This window comes from Rhodamnia argentea, chromosome 10 (genome assembly GCF_020921035.1).
Source record: "Rhodamnia argentea isolate NSW1041297 chromosome 10, ASM2092103v1, whole genome shotgun sequence".
NCBI lineage: Eukaryota > Viridiplantae > Streptophyta > Magnoliopsida > Myrtales > Myrtaceae > Rhodamnia > Rhodamnia argentea.
In genome coordinates, this window is record NC_063159.1 from 5,156,942 (window position 1) to 5,179,358 (window position 22,417).

Consider the following 22,417-nt stretch of genomic DNA (forward strand, 5'->3'; position numbering starts at 1 on the left):
TACATTATATCGGTAGTAAATCTAAAATATCAAGGATAGGTAGACAGTGATCGGTAATTTTTCAGTCTAATCAACTAGTTATGAATCACTAACAAAGCAACAATTTGCCATTGACAACAATGTTCGACCCAAAAAAAAAAAAAAAAAAAACCGAACAAACAGTAAATTTCCACTTTAGAATTGCAAGCAGGCGCGTAAGTATTTGTAAGTTACCAATGAAATAACAACGTTTCCACTCGCAAAACCTAATAATAGATTACCAGTAGGCGCGGAACTGTTTCTAAGTTTTCAATGGAATAACAATTTTACCATCCACGAAATCGAATACTAGATTGCCACTTGTTTTTAGATTTTATAAGCGGACGAGTGAGTTTTTGTAAGTACCATTGAAATTAAAATCCCACCATCCACAAGCCCAATAGTAAATTACCACATGCCTTAGTTTTTACAAGTGGCCGCGTAATTATTCGTAAGTTATTAATGAAATAATAATTTTACCATTCACAAAACCCAATAGGAGATTGTTTTTAGATTTCGGAAATGGGCACGCAAGTGCTTGTAAAGTAGCCATGAAATAACAATTTTACGTCAACATCGACAAACACATTAGTACATTACTACTTGTTTTAGATTTTACAAGTGGGCACGTAACTTCCTGTGAGTAATTAATGAAATAGCAAATTCATTATCCACAAATTTAATAGTAGATTAGCACTTGTTGTTGTGATTATTTGTAAGTTACCAATGAAATGAAATTTTACCATCCACAGACCTAATAGTAGATTATCTCTTATCGCGTTATGATTTAGTTTTGAGTCATAAATAGATGACGTGGTTATTAAGTAACTAGAACAATGACGGACATAAGTCGCAAATATTGTTGCAAGATCAAGTCAATATACATGACAATTAACTAGCAAATTGCACGATTTCTGTTGATCAACATGCAGAACCTGTCTTTGGTGATGAAGAACTATGAAGGGAAGAAAAAGGAAAATGCAATTTGTCAAGTTTAAAAACGAACCTCCGTGGAATTCTTCATGGACGTGAGTGTCTGAACAGCACTTTATCCCAGAATCGGTAATAAGCCAACCTCCATGATTTGATAAACGCCAACGGTCCACAAAATGCCCAGAAGCCAACGACGAATCCAAGAGGTGTGCCCAGGTAAAACCACTTCTTCTCGCTGTCATCGTCGTCGCCATCGTCACCAGCTTCTTCCGTCCCGCAATTTGTTCCCAGCAGGGGTCCACACAATCCGCTGTTGTTATTTGGGCATTTTGTTCCCAGCGGCTGTCCGCACAATCCGCTGTTGCCTTCGAAGGAAGTTGCTGAAAAGGTGAGAAATTGTTTCACTGCCGGGATGCTTCCCACAAGCTTATTGTACGAGAGGTTCAGGGCGGAAAGAAAATTCAGGTCGGAAAGCTGTGTGGGGATCGTCCCATTGAGGTCGTTCCTTGAAAGGTCCAAGGACTCAAGTTGTTGCAGGTGCCCTAGGGATGGAGGAATTGGCCCTGAGAATCCATTGTTTGATAAGTTGAGGACATAAAGAGCTTTGAGAGCCCCCAGAGTTTCAGGTATTGCGCCATCTAAATTGTTGCATGAGATGTCGATTGAAGTGAAAAGAGTCAAAATCTTCACCAGCTCCACTTCCAGACCTTTGATGGTAACGCTTACTGTGTCCTGATAATAGAGTCCCGTTAAGCGAAGAAAAGGATATTGGATGTGATTAAAGTCTACATTAGCCTTCATAGCCTCCCAATTTGCGAGCCATTGAGCAGGCACAGTGCCACTGAAATTGTTGGAAGATATGTCTAAAATTTGAAGCATCTTCCAAGTGCCATCAGTCCCTGGACATCCAACCTCTCCATGGAATTTGTTGGATCGTAAAAGGAGGACACGTAGACTTGCAATGCTCTTTAATTGGCATGGAAACACGTCATCAATCTGGTTGTTTCCGATGTCTAAAACCTCCAGAGTTGTGCAATTTGCCAATGACTTTGGGAACTTCCCTTGTAATCGATTACCACTGAGATCCAAAGTCTTCAAACCCCATGTTCCAGGGAAATTGATGATGCTACCATCCAAGGCATTATTTCGCAGATTTAATACCTTGAGAGACTCCATCATTAAGCATTCAGGAATATTTCCCGTCAAATTATTATGAGATAGGTCAAGTACCTCGAGATATTCACCTTTGCAAATTGATTCTGGGATAAACCCCTGGAAGTTGTTGTTGGACAGGGAGAAGAATATTGCCACAGAAAGGTTCGTACCAATAGCAGGTGGAATGGCTAAAGTGAAGTTGTTGCTCGAGAAGTCCATGTATGTGGCAAGTGGCGGCAGAGGCAACGTTTGTCCGCGGAGACTGTTCTTCCGGAGGTCAAGAACTGTGAGAGTCGAAGTAAGACTAGGTAACGGTGTTTCAATATCGTCTAGCAAATTGGACGAAAGATTGAGATACAGAAGATTTTGAAGCTCCCATATCCATTTTGGTATCTTGCCCTGAATTTGATTGACAGAGAGGTCTATATATATCAACTGGCGTTGCCCAGCCAGAAACTCAGGTAAAGTACTCAGCTGGCAAGAAGCCAACTTTAAAGTTGTAATGTTAGGGAAGAAAGACGCCTGGGAAGCAGTACTTGTGGCATTAATGATAAAATGATTGTAGGAAAGATCCAAATAACAAAGATTTCTCAGCTGCTGAACCAAATTAATGGGAAATGAGCCGCTGAAATTATTGGAAGAAAGTGAGAGGTACTTGAGCCCTCGGAGTTCCCATATAGACATCGGAAGTTCTCCTCCTATATTGTTGTTGCTCAAATCAAGTGTATCCAGTTCGTGCAATGTAGCATTAAAAGATCCCTTCACTTGACCAGAAAATTGGTTGTTGGAAAGTTGAAGCCTCTGAATCGATGGAATTGTGAACAGAGATGAAGGGATATCTCCTTTCAGTGAATTGAATCGCAGGTCGAGAATAAGAAGACTCGAGAGATATTCCCATTGGGTTGAATTAATCTGACCAGTTAGATTATTGTGGGACAAAGTGATTTGTGTCAGATTCTTGGACTTGCTGAGTGATGGAATTGAACCAGTAAAATTGTTGAATGAGAAGTCCAAATAAGCCAGTTGGGAAAGATTGGTGAAAGAGCTTGGGATATTTCCATCAAAGGTGCAATTCACCAATTCTATTCTTGACAGATTTCTGAGATTACCAATTGAATCTGGGAGCCTCCCAGAAATATTCGTGAAACTAAGAACCAGTGTCTGAAGAGAACCATCCTCCGGAAATCCTGGCAAAGAACCCTGAAGAAGTTCGTTGCCTGATAGATCAAGTGTCTGAAGTGTTTGTACCCGGAAGATCTTTTGAGGAAATTCTCCCCGCAGGCCACAATTACTGAGTTGCAGACTAGTTAAATTGTGGAAGTGGGAAAAGAACTCCGGGACAGAGGTAGACAGATTATTGTTGCTGAGGTTAATCACCGACAGAGAAGGAAGATTCACGAGGGAAGAGCAAGAGTCAATGGGACCTGATAAATAGCAATTCATCATGCTCAACACTCGAAGCTTCGGGAGCGAAGAAGACAAGGCATTGCACAAATCATTGCCTGTAGCAGACACGCTCACTCCATCAAGGTACAACTCTCTCAGCTCGCTAAGATTCCCAACAAGCTTCTTTAGATTCAGATTCTCGAGTTTCAGCGAATTGGGCCCAGGAAAATAAATTAGGGATGCATCAAGAGTGACCAACCTTGTCAAACGTGATATCCAAATTGGAACCTGCCCTACGAACCCGGCATTTGAAAGATTCAGGTAGACCAAATCGGTGAGATTACTGAACCCCGATGGAATCTCCAAAGACTGGAACCTGTTGTAAGCCAAATTCAGCCTCTGAAGATGATTGAGTCTGAAAAGACTCGATGAATCCTCAAGTCCACCAGTGATGCCCTCGTTGCTCAGATCAAGACCCGTGACTTGGCCACCTTCGCAGGTCACGCCGTCCCAAGAATCACTGCTTGGATTCCATTTGATCAGTTTCCTGGACAAAGAAGCATTGAAGTTGAGGCTATTCTTCAATTCCAGCAGCAGCGATTTCTGATCGCCAAGACACTGCCCCGAGACCAAAGCCGTGCCTATACTGAAGGGGTTGGTATGTGCGAGTAGTAAGACCAGCCATAGGAGGAGCCAAATCCTCATTTGTTTCAAGCAGAGGTTGTGAGTGCCACACACATACAAGGAGGAGTTGTGTTCCTAATGGAAGGCAGACGAACACGAACTTCCTTGTATGAGATTCCTATCCAGCTGTGTTTGGTCTAAAATTCTTATGACGTCCTATCATTGATTTTTTAGTCCTTACGTGGGACTATCTAACGTTTACTTGACTTGGGAATGGGCGCATTCATCAAATCACTTGGTTGAGCCAGTGGCAGCCACTGTTCATGAAGAAGTGATGAGGAAGAAGAAACATCAGCATCTCTTTCCCTTTTATATCATTCCCTGCTTTCCACAGTTCAAGTTCCCTTCTAGAGAAGAGGTATTCATTTCGCTCCCATTCTGTTTCAACAAAGTTCATTAATGTCCCCAATAGGGAAAACGAGGCACTCAAAGATGGAGCTCTCGGGACTCACTTTCATGTTACATTTTGACGTTACATTTTGACTGATTTTCGAAAAGTTTTAAGACTTGATTGTATCTTTTGAAAGTCTTAGAGATAAATTGCACTTTCTTGACAAATTTTAAGATTTTCAGTGCAGTCATCCCTTGTTTTTACCATAGTTAATGCCATCCCAAGAATAATCAATCTCAAAAACTCAATTTCAGAAACATATTTAGGGAAATCTTACCAGACCAATGAAATTGGTGAGATGCCTGATTTTATTTCTCGATATCGCTTTCAGCCGCTATTCGTAATTTTGGTTTTGGATTGCTTAAAACTCGCATCTTCATTGCGGTTAGATCATATGCTACCAGATGGAACTAGTCCATGACGGACGAAGATCATCTAGGATTTGGCATTTCCACAGAACTTACAAAATGTTATTGCAGCCAAGTGAAATTAGCAGACCGTATTTTTTCATTCAACGTTATTGTTGACTTGAAGTCAGCAGTCATCACTAGTCAGACGACTCAGATCAATGATGAAGTGGACCAGTCAATCAAGTCCAACTTCAAGCCCATGAACAGAGCAGGGGTTTGAAAACCTCTCGGGGTTGAAATTTTCACACCCTAAATTTCCATGCACCTTCCTAGAGCTGGGAAGATTGCACCTTTGGTCCAGTTTGGCGGGTACATGCTTGGGGAATCTTTATTTTATCCGAACGTGAAGGATGTTTCGGAATGAAGGATTTTCCAACAATCGACATTTATGGAGAGGAAAAACATTGAACTTAACTCGGGTTTTTTTCTAATTTAATTTTTTTTTAAAAATATTTACAAAAATATTTTTTAAAAATAAATATTTATGGATTTGGGCCTCGCTCGGCAGCCCAACCGCCGAGCAAGGCTTGCTCGGTAGCCGGCCGGGTGGGCCGGCATGGCTGCTCGGCGGCCCAACTACCGAGCAAGCGCATCTCTTTTTTTTTTTTTTAATATTTAAATTTCATTTTTAAAGTGTTTTAATTATTTATATTTATAATATTTTCGTATTTTTTAACATGTTTATATTTATTTTATTTATAGTTTTTTTTGCGAAGCTTATCTTTATAACATAATTAGTAATAATTAATACAAAAAATTATTAAGATCTATAATTCAGAAATAATGTTGTAATTATGTAATTAATTGAAAATTTTCACATAAGGAAAATCCTCAATACCAAACGAAAAGAAACCCTAGCCGCAGTATAAAAAATAGAGCCTAAAAAAAAAAATTTTGGGGGCGTTGACCCCGAACCCCCACGTAGATCTATTCGCACCGCAAAGGAGATTTGTTCACTTGCTTCAAGTTGGGCCTATCTGCCCAACTCTCCGCATCATAAACTAAATCTCAATTTTTCCTCCACTTTTTGGGCCGCACAAAAATATGTCGGGTCGGGTCGGGTTATAAACCGAACCGGGTACATAAAATTCAAGACATATTTAACAATATATGAAATTAATTGAAAATATTCATAATATAAAATTTGGTAAAATATTCATATAAATAATGTTGTAATTATGCAATTCGGTCGGCTAAAAAGATTAAAAGAGGAGGAAAGAGGAAAAGGAAGGTTCATTTAATATCGAGAAGTAACACCGAAGGGAAAAAATGCAAAATTGACAAGAAAAAAGCCGGGCATACCAATCACATAACAACAAAAAAACGTATTTCAAGTTTACCTTAAACCCTTCCACGCGACCCGACAATTTAATTTATTTCCCCAAATAGGTAAACCGCATTTTTTTTTAATTAATTCCATTTACATTTTTGCCCCCACATATGTTTATGCCTTTTTTACTAGTTTATATTAAATCACACCCAACCCGTGTTAAATTGTAATAGTGTAATATAAAATAAGGGGCAAACATGGTACTTCAAAAGGAAACTGAATTCCCAACACTTCAAATTCTGACTCTTTAGATCTCATTTGATATGAATTAAACATACTTAAAATAGACCGTACCTTTAAGAACTTTTTTTCCTGAATATTTCTATCTTCTTATTTTGTTTCTCACGCCAAATCGTTCGCTCTTTGGCTAACATAAACAAAACTTCTTCAAAATTCGATATATCTAGAGACCATATATATATATATATATATATATATTCTTTTTTAATCTGGTACTTTTTTTAAATAATTTTTTATTTATTAAAAGGATCATAATTATCCTCACGACTCAGGTTATGTAACTCGAAAATAGTTCCAAAGAAAACTCTTAAGTATTTGATTTTTCAAGTGTCTGTATCCTTTGACCCAAAAAAACAAAAAAGTGGTGTGTATCCCCCTTTTTTTATTCGCTCCTCTCAAATTTGAAGAAGCCGGGCTTTTCTTTTTGTGTGGGAAAACAGCCGTTTTCTTTGTCAATTTTGCATTTTTTTCCCTTTGATGTTACTTCTCGATATTAAATGAACCCTCCTTTCCCTCTTTCCTCCTCTTTCAATCTTTTTAGCCGACCGAATTGCATAATTACAACATTATTTATATGAATATTTTACCAATTTTATATTATGAATATTTTCAATTAATTTCATATATTGTTAAATATGTCTTGAATTTTATGTATCCAGTCCGGTTTATCACCCGACCCGACATATTTTTGTGCGGCCCAAAAAGTGGAGGAAAAATTGAGATTTAGTTCGTGACGTGGAGAGTTGGGCCGATAGGCCCAACTCGAAGCAAGCGAACAAATCTCCTTTGTGGTGCGAATAGATTTGTGTGGGGGTTCGGGGGCAACGCCCCCAAAAATTTTTTTTTTTGGGCTCTATTTTTTTATCTGCGGCTAGGGTTTCTTTTCGTTTGGTATTGAGGATTTTCCTTATGTGAATATTTTCAATTAATTACATAATTACAACATTATTTATGAATTTTAGATCTTAATAATTTTTTGTATTAATTATTACTAATTATGTTATAAAGATAAGCTCCAAAAAAAAAACTACAAATAAAATAAATATAAACATGTTAAAAAATACGAAAATATTATAAATATAAATAATTAAAACACTTAAAAATGAAATTTAAAAAAAAAAAAAAGGGATGGGCTTGCTCGGCGGTTGGGCGCCGAAAGCCACCATGCTTGGCCCACGGCCGGCCGCTCGCAGCCCAGTGCCCGAACAAGCATTGCTCGCGGTTGGGCCACCGAGCGGGCCTCGTTCGGCAACCCAATTGCCGAGCGAGGCCAAAATCCGTAAATATTTATTTTTAAAAAATATTTTTGTAAATATTTTTTTTAAAAAAATTAAATTGGAAAAAAACCCACTTAACTCCAATCGAGCCTAACGACCAAAGTACAGATAGCTTTCAGTTGACTTCACTAGAGAATGCAAAATTGTCGTTTCAGTGGTGCTCCCCTGGTTGGTGATTTATAAAAAGTGCGTTGATGAATAAAAATGAATTTATTTTCTGTGGACCGTAATTCCATAACGTTGATATTAAATAGAAAGTGATCCATAGATTTTAATCTGGATAGCCATTCGTAATTAGCAATGAAATAATAATTTTACCATTGACAAACTAAGCGGTATATTGCCACTTGTTTTTAGATTTTACAAATGGTCCCACAAGTAACATTTACAGGTGAAATAACGGTTTTATCATCCACAAATCCGATATTACACTAATGCTTATTCTTATATTTTATAAGGGGATGCATAACTGTTTATAAGTTATCAATGAAATAGCAATCTTACTATCCACAAACCTAATAATCGAAAATCATACCGTTATTTGAAATTTGATGAATAATATTAAATATATTATTGAAAAGACCATTGCTCAGTATGGGCCAAACGGAATGTTAAACGCTTCTTCATGATTATTAAATGACTCATCATGTTAGAGATACTGCTGCACTTAATTGGCTACCTTTCATGTGAATGTCTCTTCCTTGGGAAGTTAGAATATTATACATTATGAAATCATTCTTTTCCTTATTCTGTATATTTCTTTCTTTAATTAGCTAGCCTTTTGTATTGTAAATAGGATTGTACACATACATCTCTTCATGAGAAAGTAATACACGACTTCCGATTTTCCAAGTCTCTATTGCTTTCCGTCATCTTCTATTCTGACATAATATCAGAGCTTCTACTTTCAACCTATCTTTTGCTTAAAAATCTTCAACCTACGAAGAGAGTAGTCATTTTTCATTGAAAATTCATGCTGAAGAATCAAACTTCGAAGTCTGGCACATCCCAAGATCCTGAAGAACAACCTACCTTCGGATACACCCCTAGATGCGTCTGGGAGGAAAATCAAATAGAGGAAGAGGAACAAGGGCAAAACCGATCCAATGAGAGGCAATTGAATCTGGTTCAAACTGGCCAATAACCATCTTTGCCTAATCTAGGGCGGCTCTTTTCGAGCCCATATGCTCAATGATTTCCCATCTAGGCCCAAAGGCCGGCCTAGAATGTAATGGGCTCTATGGAAGAAGGCTCTAGCAAGAATAGTGGGCTAGAAAGAGGCCTGTCTCCACTGCTTGGACCTCACCCGGGCTCGAATTCGGATGGCATCTTCGGAACCAAACCGTTTCGACCTGTTGGGTTATGGGTGAACCCATACCTAACATTCAGCCCCGATTTCTTTCCTTCTCCCGCACCACCAGTAGCCGACCAAAGCCGATTGACGGGTTGACCACTGCACACGTCCACAGCCGACGGACCCAAGCTCCGCCTTATTGCATAACAACTCTCAAGAATGGAAAGTTACCCCGTTTGGTTACGAGAATTCCGACAGGCTTTAATTACAAAGGATGAAGAAGGGTTCATAGATAGTACCTTCCCGATTCCGATAGACTAGGGACTTGCACGAAATTGGAGGAAGTGAAATCAGCTCGTCCGAATGTGGACCGACAACTGTCTCGCTCCGTAAGTCGTTGTCGGACTCCCTTTGACTGAAGATGTGAGGACAATTTGGGAGATTCATCGGGAGATGTATGGAAAGCCTGATAAGGCTAAAACCATTATGCATAACCCAAGTCCTATCGGAGCTAAAATAGGGAAATCTTTCGATATCTATTGTTTTCAACCAATCATTAGCCCTTTGGAACGAATTAAAGATGGCCAAGGAAAAACTAGAAGGACCCGAGGTAACCCTAACACAATATCATGCTATGAATGAGAAGGAGAAGGTAAGTCGCTTTCTGCTCATATTGAATCAAAGCTACTTACAATTTCGTAATCAAATCCTTGCTATGGAGCCTGTTCCCTTGCTCGGGCAAATTTAACAGCTCACGATCTAGGAATATTCTCACCACTTGGCTTTCTCGGAATACTTGAGGGTTGGCAAACGCATCGTCCTTGCGAAAAAGGCAACACCAGACTAGCGAATGCTTGTGGTGACGTCGGACCAAGGAGGATTCAGGAGCTCGTGCACAACACTAGGGTTTTTGGGCAATGCCCACCCTTTAATCAGAATGCACAACCACAATTTAATCGTGCGATTGAACCGCCCAGGACACACCTAAACTAACTACCGTGATAAGGAAGAAGAAACATCAACAACTCCTTCACTTTTATCTTGGCCTAATTCCCTAAAAAATCCCAAACTTTAGGTTCAATCTCAAATCTACCCTAAACTTTTTTTTTATCTTAGAAAAGAATCTCCAATTTTAGGTCTAGTCCCAAATCTGCTCAAACATTATTTTTTTCTAAAAAAAAACCCAAACTTTAGTTACAATCCCAAATTTTCCATTATTTTTTTTTGTCTAAAAAAATCACAAATTTCAATATATTCTCAAATGTACCTAGTGGTTCAATCCCAATTTTATGTGGCATTTTCACATCAATAAAAAAAATCCATATTGATTGACATGGCATTTCCACATTGATATTAAATCCACCTTAATAAAGAAATCCTCCAAAATAAAATTATTCTAGAATATTAAAATTAGGGACGGCTAACGGCGACTTTTTGGATAGAGAGCTAACGGAGCTGATTTGAAATTAGAGTAAAAAAGTTTAGGGTTTTTGAAATTAGTGATTTTTTTCTCAGACAAAAAAAGTTTGGGGAAGATTTGGCACTGAACCTAAAGTTTAGGGTTTTTTTGTTGAGACAAGCACAAAAAGTTTCAGGGTAGAGTTGGAACTAAACCTAAAGTAGGGGATTTTTTTAAGACAAAAAAAAGTCTTAGGGTAGATTTGGGACTTTACCTAAAGTTGAGGGTTTTTTAGGGAATTAGGCCCTTTTATATCATTCCCTCCTTTCCATGGTTCATGTTCCCTTCTGGAGAACAAATATTCATTTTGTTCCTATTTTATTTCTACAAGGTTCATTGTCCTTAGAACCTCATTTTCTGTTTAATGTCCACGTCTGCAAAAGGGAAAACAACATAAATGGTCAATGAGTTTTGACTTAATATGCAATGCCGTCCGTGTACAAAATTTATTCAATGTGTTCCTAAATTTTAGCTCAATATGCAGTGCGAACCAACTAGATATGCATTTTAATGGGTTTTGATTATATTCACATGCAATACAAGTTAATCGAAATGCAAAATTGCCAAAGAAAAAGCAAGTTTGAAAAAACTGGAGTAAAGAAAGAGGCAGTTCAGTGTAGTTGTAGACTTATCTATTTTCTTTTATGAGAGCCAACTGTTAAACAGACATATAACGATTGAGGATTTCTAGCGTGAAGCACAACTACAGCAATTTAAGCTTCGCCGATCCATATTTATAAAAGTCTTTGATCTAACTGTTGGAGACCTTCAAGGATTTTCCAACTATCCATTGAGAGTCGTCAGAGGCCTATATCGAGATCAGGATTGCTCATGTAGTCGCTTTTCTTGACTTCCGCAGGCATCCAAAAATGGAGTCTGATGCAGCTATCTTATCGGCTTAGAGCAAAAACCTGTCAGTCATTTTTCAAGTATCTTTCCCATTTTTTCAGCTACGGAATTTATTGCTTGCAACGTCTCTTTTGTACCATGGTTATCTTCAAAAGAATATCTCACCATAAGCAATGTTAATTCCTCGTCAGCACGATCCGAAACTCATCATCAGCATGGGCAGATAGATAGCGAGCCAGTCGGTTGACGATCTTTAGTAATGATATATATGAAAAGATGTACGTTGGTTGGATCAATGGTCCTTTCATCTTTATGAACATCCAAAGGCTTCCGAGTACACTAGCTTGACATAAGTAGCTGTTGACACCTAAATTTTGATTTTTAGTAAATCATTCATTTAAATATAAAATGAGAGTTATCATAGTTCTCACAAAAATTAATTTCTCATGCACTGCATATTTACTTTTTGTCAATCATGCATATCATTGCATTCGGGCCGGAGGCAAAGCAATTGAGCTCAATTTGACAGAGGATTGGACTAGGCTTAGTTTGGATTTTTCGGCAATCAAAAAGGAGTGTGTGCCGAAAATTAACAAGGCTATTCGAATAATTTTGAGCTTAATCAGCCCATTTATTGTTTAATTTGGGAAAATCCATTTAATTAAAAATGTCCATTAATTGAAAAAAAAGGCCTCATGGATGAATATTTTGTCTCCGGATCAAATTACGATTATCACAAGTTGAGGGACAATTTTTCAAATAATGAAAATAAAATGTAAACCCTAGCTCACCATTATAAATACACACGTAGGGTTTACATTCGGGGGGATTCAATTGATAAATACGGCATGAAGAGAGGATTTGTGGGTGGAGGATAGAGAGAATATTTCTCTTTTCTTCTCGGTGGAAGAACGGCAGGGAAGAGATGAGGAAAAGACAATAACAGGGGAGTCTGATCTTCCATGAAGATCACTTATTTGCATCCCTATTGTTTGTTTTCTTTTTCCATGCTTTTGCTCACGAGCTCCATTAGCAGGAACGCTAAAAGGGCGAGACAATTCCGAAGGCACGTCCACGATTTTTACACAAAAGAGGGAGACATGGACTTGGGGATAGAATAGAGAAAAAGTCATGTTGAAGGTTAGAAAAGTTGATTGTTTGATTTTTGACCACTGATTATTGCAGGCAAAGGTAAAAGCGAAGAAAGGAGAGAGAGATTCTCTCTCTGGAAATCCATATGCATGACCAAAAAGAGAAAGCATGAAGAGGAAATAAGACAAGTGCGTGGCAACAGAGGACATGATTAGTGGAGGAAATTCCAGAATGTATGCCTCTTATTTCTCTCCCAGCTGTTGCGTTTGGTGCTCGTCCTTTTCTCGTTTTTTTTCTCGCAGATTAAATCAAACCCACACTGAGGAGTCCTTACTTCAGCTGCCGCCGTCGCACATTCTAGCTCAGCCCTGCCGATTCAAGCTCACGTTCTGCTGCTGCTCGGTCCAAGTTTGCTTTGCTGTTCGTCCAAGTTTTTTCTGGCCGATTCGATCCAGTTTTGCAGCTGTTCCTCCCCTTGATCCATCGCTGTTTGGTGTTGTTTCACGTGCTGTTCGGTCCCTGAGCTGCTGCTACTTTGGAGGCTGATTTCGCTGATGTTTGGCGCTGATCGAACTGCTGTTCGGGGCTGTTCAGGCTGCTGTTCGCTGCTGTTCGAGCTGCAGTTTGGTGTTTATTTTTGTTGCTGATTGTTGTCGATTCAACTGCTGTCCAGAGGCATTTTGCTGCTGTTTGGAATCCAAAACAACCCCGTTTTTGGACAATTTTGCTTATTAAACAGTGCAGTTTTTATTCTGCAGGATTTAGGGTGATCTACCTATTGTTTTGTGGAAGATTCCTTTTTCTGTTTAGTGTTGATTTTTCAGCCCATTGGTGCTCAATTTATTGACGCAAATTAAGCCTTGTCGAAGCCACAAAATCGCCTTTGCCGAAGTCCTTAACGCGTGCGGAATTCTCTAGATCAAGCCAAATCATCCGAGCTTGGTGCGCAATTTTCGAGCAAGGTTTGAATTCGGAAATTCCAATTCGCAAGATAAGGTAAAATTCTACTCTTAGATATCAAAGTTATCTTGTTTGAATTTGTCCGGATTACTTGACATTATCCGTAAGGATTTTTACTTAAATTGGAAAAGAGGCAAGTGAGTTATTACTATTCACGTCAGTAATACTTGAACTATGGTGCTTGTGTTTGGAAGATGGTTTGAGAAAAATGATGTTGTAATGTTAATTTTGAATGTTTCATTAGCACCATTTTTTGCATGATATATGTTTAAAAGATTATGAAAGTATTTTGCCGTCCACATAATGGTGGCGACGATACCCAGTGAACTCATAGTAGCTGGTTCTCTCTATTGCGCTTGACAAATGAGGGTGTGGCTTTGTGGTAAAGGCAATCATGATTGTTTAGCTAATGGTCAAATAATACATTTGGGCTGAGGAAAAGATGGGCTATTACCCAAAAGTTGATGAGATAGAAAAATATTATTATTGATGTTGGCATTACATTAGATACCCTTACTCAAGAAGAAATATGAAATATCATGATATTTGGGAAACGTGGACCAAAAATATAGTCCCTCGTGAATACTACCCAAGCCCATCAGTTCTCAGTTGAAAGGGCCCAAAAGAAATAGAGATCAGAATAAAAAATCACCCGAAAGTAGTTTTCCTGAAAAAGCTTGTAGACAAAAATTAGGTTAAATTGAAATTCGGGAATTAGAAGAACATTTTTAGTGTGACGGATAAAATGAGTTGAACATTTCCAATTTTAGTGCCAGAAGTGTCATTGCCATTTAGAAGACATACTGAGGTATTGGGAAATGATTTATGAATACAAGAAAGGAAACGTTCATTGCAAACTATGTGGTCACTAGCACTTGAACAATATGCCATACTTTAGTTGACATAGAGCTCATTAGGCAATAATTGAAGATACTTACAAAGCAGGCCATTTTATCCTATGCTCCCTGCTCGCTTAGAGCTCTCATAATTTTCTGGAATTGATCATTATTGATGGGTTGATTGACCTGAGTATGTGCTGCATTGGAGATATTTCTCTTTCCTTTCTTTATGTGCTGGTTTCCCATGCAATTTCCAAACAAATTTTCTTAGTATGATAAGGACATTTGCAATATTTGGAAAACTTACCTCAGCCTTTGTTCAAATTTTGGGCATTTCAATTGTTAGATGATGTGGCAAAATGCTGGCCATTGGATCCCTCGCACGTGGGCGCTGATGTGGCGTAATGTGCGCGGTCTGATTTGGGCACAACAAGGATGACATATTGGCTATCAGATCGCGCCACATGGCTTACGCCGTTCGATCTGCTTGCAGTAACCAAGATACAATTCCAGCCATAAGATCTCGTGATTAAATTACGATCGTTAGTTTGGGTATGTCCTGGGCCGTTCAATCGTATGATTAAATTGTGGCTGTCCGTTCGGATTAAAGTGTGGGAATCGCCTAGAAACCCTAGAGCCGTGCCCGAGCTCCTAAATTCTCCTTGGCCGGACCTCATCGTAAGCATCCACTGGTCCGGTGTTGCCATTGCTGCAAGGACAACGCATTCGCCGACCTTCAAGTATTCTAAGGAAGCCAAGCGCTGAGACTATTCTTGGACCGTGAGTTGATAAATTGGCCCAAGCGAGGGAATAGGCTCCATAGCATGGATTTGGCTACAAAATGGTATGTAGCTTTCGTTCAATATGAGTAGAAAGTGCGTTATCTTGTGTATACTCCTATTTATAATACAAAGGCTAGCTAATTAACAAAGAAACATACAGAATAGGGAAAAGAATGATTTCCTAATGTACAATATTCTAACTTCCCAAGAAAGAGACGTTCACATGAAAGATGAATCAATTAGGTGCAACGGTATCTCTGACATGATGAGTTGTTTAATAAACACGAAGAAGTGTTTAACATTCCGTTTGGCCCATACATAATAATGGTCATTTCAATATTATATTTGTAATACTATTCATCAATTTTCAAATAACGGCTGTAAAATCGTGCTACCTACTGGTCATGTATGTTGAGTATATTTTCCAACAATATTAGCTACTCATGATCGTAAATGTTCTAGTTATATATTTAATACTAAAAACTAAATCCCGGCAAGAAAACTGGCTTTCTATTATTAGGTTTGTGGATAATAAGATTGTTATTTCATTGATAACTTATAAACAGGTATACATCCCCTCGTAAAATATAAGAATAAGCGTTAGTCTACTATAAGATTTGTCGATCATAAAAATGACATCTCATCAATAACATTTACTTACGTCCATTTGTAAAATCTAAAAGCAAGTGGTAATACGCCGCTAAGTTTGTTAATGGTGAAATTATTATTTCATCGCTAATTACAAACGGCTAACTGGATTAACAATCTATCGATCACTTTGTATTTATAACCGGTAGTTCCAATATATAATCGATGTTACGGAAGTACCATCAACAGAAAATAAATTCCCTTTTATTCGTCAACACAATATTTATAAATCAACGACCAGGGGAGCACCAGTGAAACGATAATTTTGCATTATCTAGTTAAAGTCAATTGAAAGCTATCGCGTGTACTTTGGTTGTTAGGCTTGATTGGAGTTAAAAGCTCAATCTTTTTCCTCTCCATGATTGTCTATTGTCTGAAAGTCCTTCAATCCGAGACATCCTTCCCGTTCGGATAAAATAAAGATTCCTCAAGCGTGTACCCGCCAAACTGGACCAGAAGGCGCGTTGACTGCTCCACTGCATCATTGGTCTGACCAGGAATTGGACGAATGTGCGCATTCACTTCTTCATGCACAGTAAAGAACCACTAATGGACGCCAGTGGCTCAACCAAGTGATTTGATGAATGTGTGCATTCCCAAGTCAAAGTGAACGTTAGATAGTCAAACGTAGGGACAAAAAAAATTAATGATGGGTCGTCGTAAGAATTTTAGACCAAACACGAACACAGCTGGATAGGAATCTCATCCAAGGAAGTTCATGTTCATCTGGCTTCCATTAGGAACACAACTCCTCCTTGTATGTGTTACACTCACAAAATCTGCTTGGAACAAATGAGGATTTGGCTCCTCCTATGGCTGGTCTTAATACTCGCACATACCAACACCTTCAGCATAGGCACGGCTTTGGTCTCGGGCCAGTGTCTTGGCGATCAGAAATCCCTGCTGCTGGAATTGAAGAATAGCCTCAACTTCTCTGCTTCCTTGTCCACTAAATTGATCGAATGGAACCCGAGCAATGATTCTTGGGACGGCGTGACCTGCGAAGGTGGCCAAGTCACGGGTCTCGATCTGAGCAGCGAGAGCATCACCGGTGTACTTGACGATTCATCGAGTCTTTTCAGACTCAATCATCTTCAGAGGCTGAATTTGGCTTACAACAGCTTCCAGTCTTCGGAGATTCCATCTGGGTTCGGTAATCTCACCGATTTGGTCTACCTGAATCTTTCAAATGCGGGGTTCGTAGGGCAGGTTCCAATTGGGATATCGCGTTTGACAAGGTTGGTCACTCTTGATGTATCCCTGCTTTATTTTCCTGGGCTCACATCACTGAAACTCGAGAATCCGAATCTAAAGATGCTTGTTGCGAATCTTAGCGAGCTGAGAGAGTTGTACCTTGATGGAGTGAACGTGTCTGCTACAGGCAATGAATTGTGCAATGCCTTGTCTTCTTCACTGCCGAAGCTTCAAGTGTTGAGCATGGTGAATTGCTATTTATCAGGTCCCATAGAGTCTTGCTCTTCCCTCATGAATCTTCGTTCTCTGTCGGTTATTAAGCTGGGCAACAATAATCTGTCTTCTACTGTCCCGGAGTTCTTTTCCCACTTCCACAATTTAACTACTCTGCATCTCAGCAGTTGTGGTCTGCAGGGAGAATTTCCTCAAAAAATCTTCCAGGTACAAACACTTCGGACCCTTGATCTATCAGTCAACAAACTCCTACAGGGTTCTTTGCCCGGATTTCCGGAGAATGGTTCTCTTCAGAGACTGGTTCTTAGTTTCACGAATATTTCAGGGAGGCTCCCAGAATCAATTGCTAATCTCAGAAGTCTGTCAAGAATAGAATTGGTGAATTGCAGCTTTCATGGAAATATTCCAAGCTCTTTCACCAATCTTTCGCAATTGACTTATTTGGACTTCTCATTCAACAATTTTACTGGTTCAATTCCATCACTCAGCAAGTCCGAGAATCTGACACGAATCGATTTGTCCCACAATAATCTAACTGGTCAGATCGATTCAATGCAATGGGAATATTTGTTGAGTCTTCTTATCCTCGACCTGCGATTCAATTTACTTGAAGGAAATATTCCTTCATCTCTATTTACACTTCCTTCGATTCAGAAGCTTCTACTTTCCAACAATCGATTTTCTGGTCAAGTGAAGGGATCTTTCAATGCTACTTCACACATGCTGAATACACTTGACTTGAGCAACAACAATATAGGAGGAGAACTACCCGTTTTTATATGGGAACTCCGAGGGCTCAAGTACCTCTCACTTTCTTCCAGTAATTTCAGTGGCTCATTCCACATTAATTTGGTTCAGCAGCTGAGGAATCTTTCTTATTTGGATCTTTCGTACAATCGTTTTTCCATTAATGCCACAAATACTGCTTCCCAGGCGTCTTCATTCCCTGACCTTGCAACTTTAAAGCTGTCTTCTTGCCAGTTGAGGACTTTACCTGAGTTCCTGGCTGAGCAACACAGATTGGTATCTCTAGACCTCTCTGACAATCAGATCCAGGGTGAGCTACCGAAATGGATATGGGAGCTTCAAAATCTTCTGTATCTCAATCTTTCGTCTAATTTACTAGACGATATTGACACATTGTCACATAATCTGACTTCTACTCTCTCTGTTCTTGACCTCCATAAGAACAGGCTGCGTGGACAAACGTTGCCGCTGCCGCCATTTGCCACACACATGGACTTCTCGAGTAACAACTTCACTTTGGTGATTCTACCTGCTATTGGAACGAGCCTTTCTGTGGCAATATTCTTCTCCCTGTCCAATAACAATATCCAGGGGTTTATCCCAAAATCAATTTGCGAAGCTGAATATCTCCAGGTGCTCGACCTATCCCATAACAATTTGAGTGGAAATATTCCTGATTGCTTAGTGATGGGGCCTCTCAAGGTATTAAATCTGCGAAATAATGCCTTGGATGGTAGCATTTTCAATTTCCCTGAAACATGTGGTCTGAAGACTTTGGATATCAGCAGTAATCGGCTACAAGGGAAGTTCCCAAAGTCAATGGCAAATTGCACAACTCTGGAGGTTTTAGACGTTGGAGACAACCAGATAGATGATGTGTTTCCATGTGAATTGAAGAGCATCGCTAGTCTACGCGTCCTTGTTTTACGATCCAACAATTTCCATGGAGGGGTTGGATGTCCAGAGTTTAATGGCAATTGGACGATGCTTCAAATCATAGACATATCTTCCAACAATTTCAGGGGCACTCTACCTGCTCAATGGCTCACAAGTTGGGTGGCTATGAAGGCTAATGTAGACTACAATCACATCCAATTTACATTCCTTCGCTTCTCTGGGCTCTATTATCAGGACACGGTAAGCATCACCGTCAAAGGTCTGCAAGTGGAGCTGGTGAAGATCTTGACTCTTTTCACTTCAATCGACTTCTCATGCAACGATTTCGAAGGTCCGATACCTGAGACTTTCGGGGCTCTCAAAGCGCTTTATGTCCTCAACTTATCAACGAATGCATTCTCAGGGCCAATTCCTTCATCCCTAGGACACTTGCAACAGCTTGAGTCCTTGGACCTTTCATGGAACGACCTCGATGGCACTATCCCCGCACAGCTTTCAGACCTGAATTTTCTTTCCTTCCTGAACCTCTCGTACAATAAGCTTGAGGGAAGCATCCCAGCAGTCAAACAGTTTCTCACCTTTTCAGCAAATTCCTTCAAAGGCAATGCTGGATTGTGTGGACCACAGCTGGGAACATCTTGCTCAATTACCGCGAACGGGACGGAAGAAGCCAGTGACGATGGCGACAATGATGACAGTGAGAAGAAGTGGTTTTACCTGGGCATACCGCTTGGATTCGTTGTTGGTTTCTGGGCATTTTGTGGTCCGTTAGTGTTTATCAGATCATGGAGGTTTTCTTACTATCGATTCTGGGATAAAGTGCTATTCAGACACTCACGTCCATGAAGAATTCCACTGAGGTTCACTTATAAACTTGACAAAGAGCATTTTCATAGTTCTTCATCACCATTAGAAAGACAGGTTCTGTTTAACAGAACTCTCTGCTTACTAATGGAAATAAGAAGTAGTAGGTATTCGTCTGGAGTATCTACACTTATGTTGTTTGTGCAATTGGATCCTTTATTTCTTTATGGAATCAACTCCTGTAACTCTACCCTATTCTCAATCAAGAGTGGGAGACCGAGAAAGACACGAGGAGGGGTGAAGAACTTGGTGGTGCTAGCCACCACCAGCGGTCGGTGATGGTTGGAAAATGTAAGTTACCAGTTCTTATGGGAGTCTACCTACTCACATTACTGAGCTAATTATTCAATTAAACTAGTTTGGACTCAATCAAGTCCATAACAAATCGCAACTTATGGTTTATGCTTTAACATGCCAAAAATTTTACTTTGGAGTCGTCACTAATCTCTTTACGATAGGTCGATTAGACACCTCAATAAATTTTACTTTGGAGTCGCCACTAATCTACAAAAAATTTTACTTTGAATGGTGCAACGCATTGTCCTCTTCAGTGAAAAAACTTCAGGTGCCGAGCATGTCTATCCATAATTTGTCATTCATTCAACTCAATGGCAACAACCTGTCAACCACAGTTCCTGAGTTCTTTGCTAGATTCCCCAATCTAACTACTCTTCGTCTGATTTATTGTGGGTTGCATGGAGAGTTTCCTTGTAAAATCTTTCAAATGCAGACACTTGAGAGCCTTGACCTTTGCTGCAACCAACTTCTTCAGGGTCCTTTGCCCAATTTTCCGGAGGATAGTTCTCTTGATACTGTGGTCCTCAGTAAAATCTCAGAAGTTTGTCTAGTTTAGAATTGTTAATTGCAGTTTGAGTGGATTGATCCCGACCTCCATTTCGACATGTCTTTGAGTAATCTTATGGGTTCGGTTCCTTCATTTAGTATGTCCAAGCATCTGACACAGATTATGCTATCCTGCAACGCTCTAACTGGAGAGCTTCTGAGCCTTGTAAAAGTAGATTTGCGGTACAACTCATTAGACGGAACCATTCCCTTGTCTCTCTTTACACTTCCTTCAATTAAGGCGATAGAAATTTCCAACAATCAGTTTTCTGGTGAGCTGAGTGATTCTCTAAATGTCACTTGCTGTCAACTAAACGCGCTCGATTTGAACAGCAACAATTTAAAGGAACCCATACCAGTGTTTATTTTTGAACTTCAAGGACTTTAACTAACTCTCACTTTCTTCTAATAATTGCAGTGGCTCATTGCACATTGATGTGTTTTAGCCGTTCAAGAACCTTACTCATCTCGATATTTCCCACAATTGTTTGTCAATTGATGCTACTGCATCCACTTCTGCTTTGTTCGGTTCCACCACTCTTTACGCTATAAACCTGTCTTCCTGTCAGCTGAGTTCGTTCCCTGAATTCTTGGAAAACATACCGACATTAGCCCATCTAGACCTCACTGACAATCAAATTCAAGGAGAGATACCAAAATGGATATGGGAGATCGAATATCTTTCTTATGTCAATCTTTCCTTCAATTTCTTCAATAAACAGGGAGAACCTTTTCCTAATCTCCCTTTAAGTCTCTCTGTTATTAACCTCCACAGAAACGAGCTCCAGGGGAAAATGTTACCTCTGCCACAGAGAAGTGTCTACCTGGATTTCTCGAGTAACAATTTCAGTTCAGTTCTTGAAAATGATATTGGCAAACACCTGGGTTCCACAATTTTCTTCTCTCTCTCAAAGAATCATTTCCATGGCCCTGCGCCAGAATCAATTTGCCAAGCGCAGTCTGTACTTGACCTTTCCATCAACAATTTCATGGGAACCATCCCTCAGTGCTTAATGTTGGAGAGACTCAAGGTGTTGAACTTGAGGAATAACAACCTGACTGGAGGAATTCTGCACTTGTGCACATGCCTCTTGAGCACATTGGATGTCAATGATAATCTCTTGACAGGAAAGCTCCCGATTTCTTTGGCTAAATGTTCCATGTTAGAGGTGCTAGACATTGAAAACAATCTGATTAAGGATGTATTCCTGTGCCAGTTGAGGAACATATCTACCCTGAGAGTCCTTGTTCTGCATTCCCAAAAATTCCACGGCCAAATTGATCGTCCAGTATATAGTGGCACATGGAAGATGCCTCAAATTGGCAACCTAGCTTTCAACAATTTCAGCAGCATGCTTCCTGAAGATTTCCTGATATCTTGGGAGGCCACGAAGGTCAATTTGCACTTTGACCATCTTCAATATCCGTTTCTTCGGTTGAGCAATCTCTATTATCAGGACACAGTGTTACTTTTAAAGGTCTGCAGCTAGAACTAATGAAGATCCTTAACTGTTTTCACCTCGATCAACTTCACGAACAATAGATTTGAGGGGCCAATACCAGAAGCATTGGGAGATCTTCGAGCACTCTTTTTTCTCAACCTGTCACACAATGTGCTTTCAGGTCCTATCCCCCCCTCATTAGGAAAAATACAGCAGCTCGAGTCCTTAGACTTCTCATAGAACTACCTCAATGGGATCATTCCAGTGCAGCTTTCAGATTTGAACTTCCTTTCATTCCTAAACCTCTCCTATAATCAACTTGTCAGAATGATCCCAGCAAGCAAATAGTTTCTCACATTTTCAGAAGGTTCGTTTGAAGGTAATGGAGGACTATGTGGGTTTCCACTTAACAAAAGTTGCCGAATACCTACCAATCCTGAAGAAACAGA

General features: G+C 39.6%; 2 protein-coding genes across 4 annotated transcripts in view; one reads left to right on the forward strand and one right to left on the reverse strand.

Annotated features, from left to right (window-relative positions):
• Window positions 1-731: 731 nt before the first annotated feature.
• Window positions 732-4,212, reverse strand: LOC125312626 (receptor-like protein 6). The gene has a single exon (XM_048271266.1). The coding sequence runs from the start codon at window positions 4,195-4,197 to the stop codon at window positions 1,039-1,041; it is 3,159 nt and encodes a 1,052-aa protein (XP_048127223.1). The 5' UTR covers window positions 4,198-4,212; the 3' UTR covers window positions 732-1,038.
• Window positions 4,213-16,476: 12,264 nt separating this feature from the next.
• LOC115749289 (receptor-like protein 7) overlaps window positions 16,477-22,417 on the forward strand; it is a 163,162-nt gene continuing 157,221 nt past the window's right edge. For 2 of the 3 annotated variants that reach the window (XM_048271761.1, XM_048271762.1), the window contains exon 1: window positions 16,477-18,661. In XM_048271761.1, coding sequence (XP_048127718.1) covers window positions 16,507-18,661 — 2,155 coding nt within the window. In that variant the 5' untranslated portion in view covers window positions 16,477-16,506. Of the gene's footprint in view, window positions 19,426-22,417 lie in introns of all 3 variants that reach the window. The other variant, XM_048271763.1, reaches the window with a different exon arrangement.

Coding starts and splice junctions, on each gene's coding strand:
- LOC125312626 (XM_048271266.1), bottom strand. CDS start 4,197: ATGAGGATTTGGCTCCTCCTATGGCTGGTCTTACTACTCGCACATACC.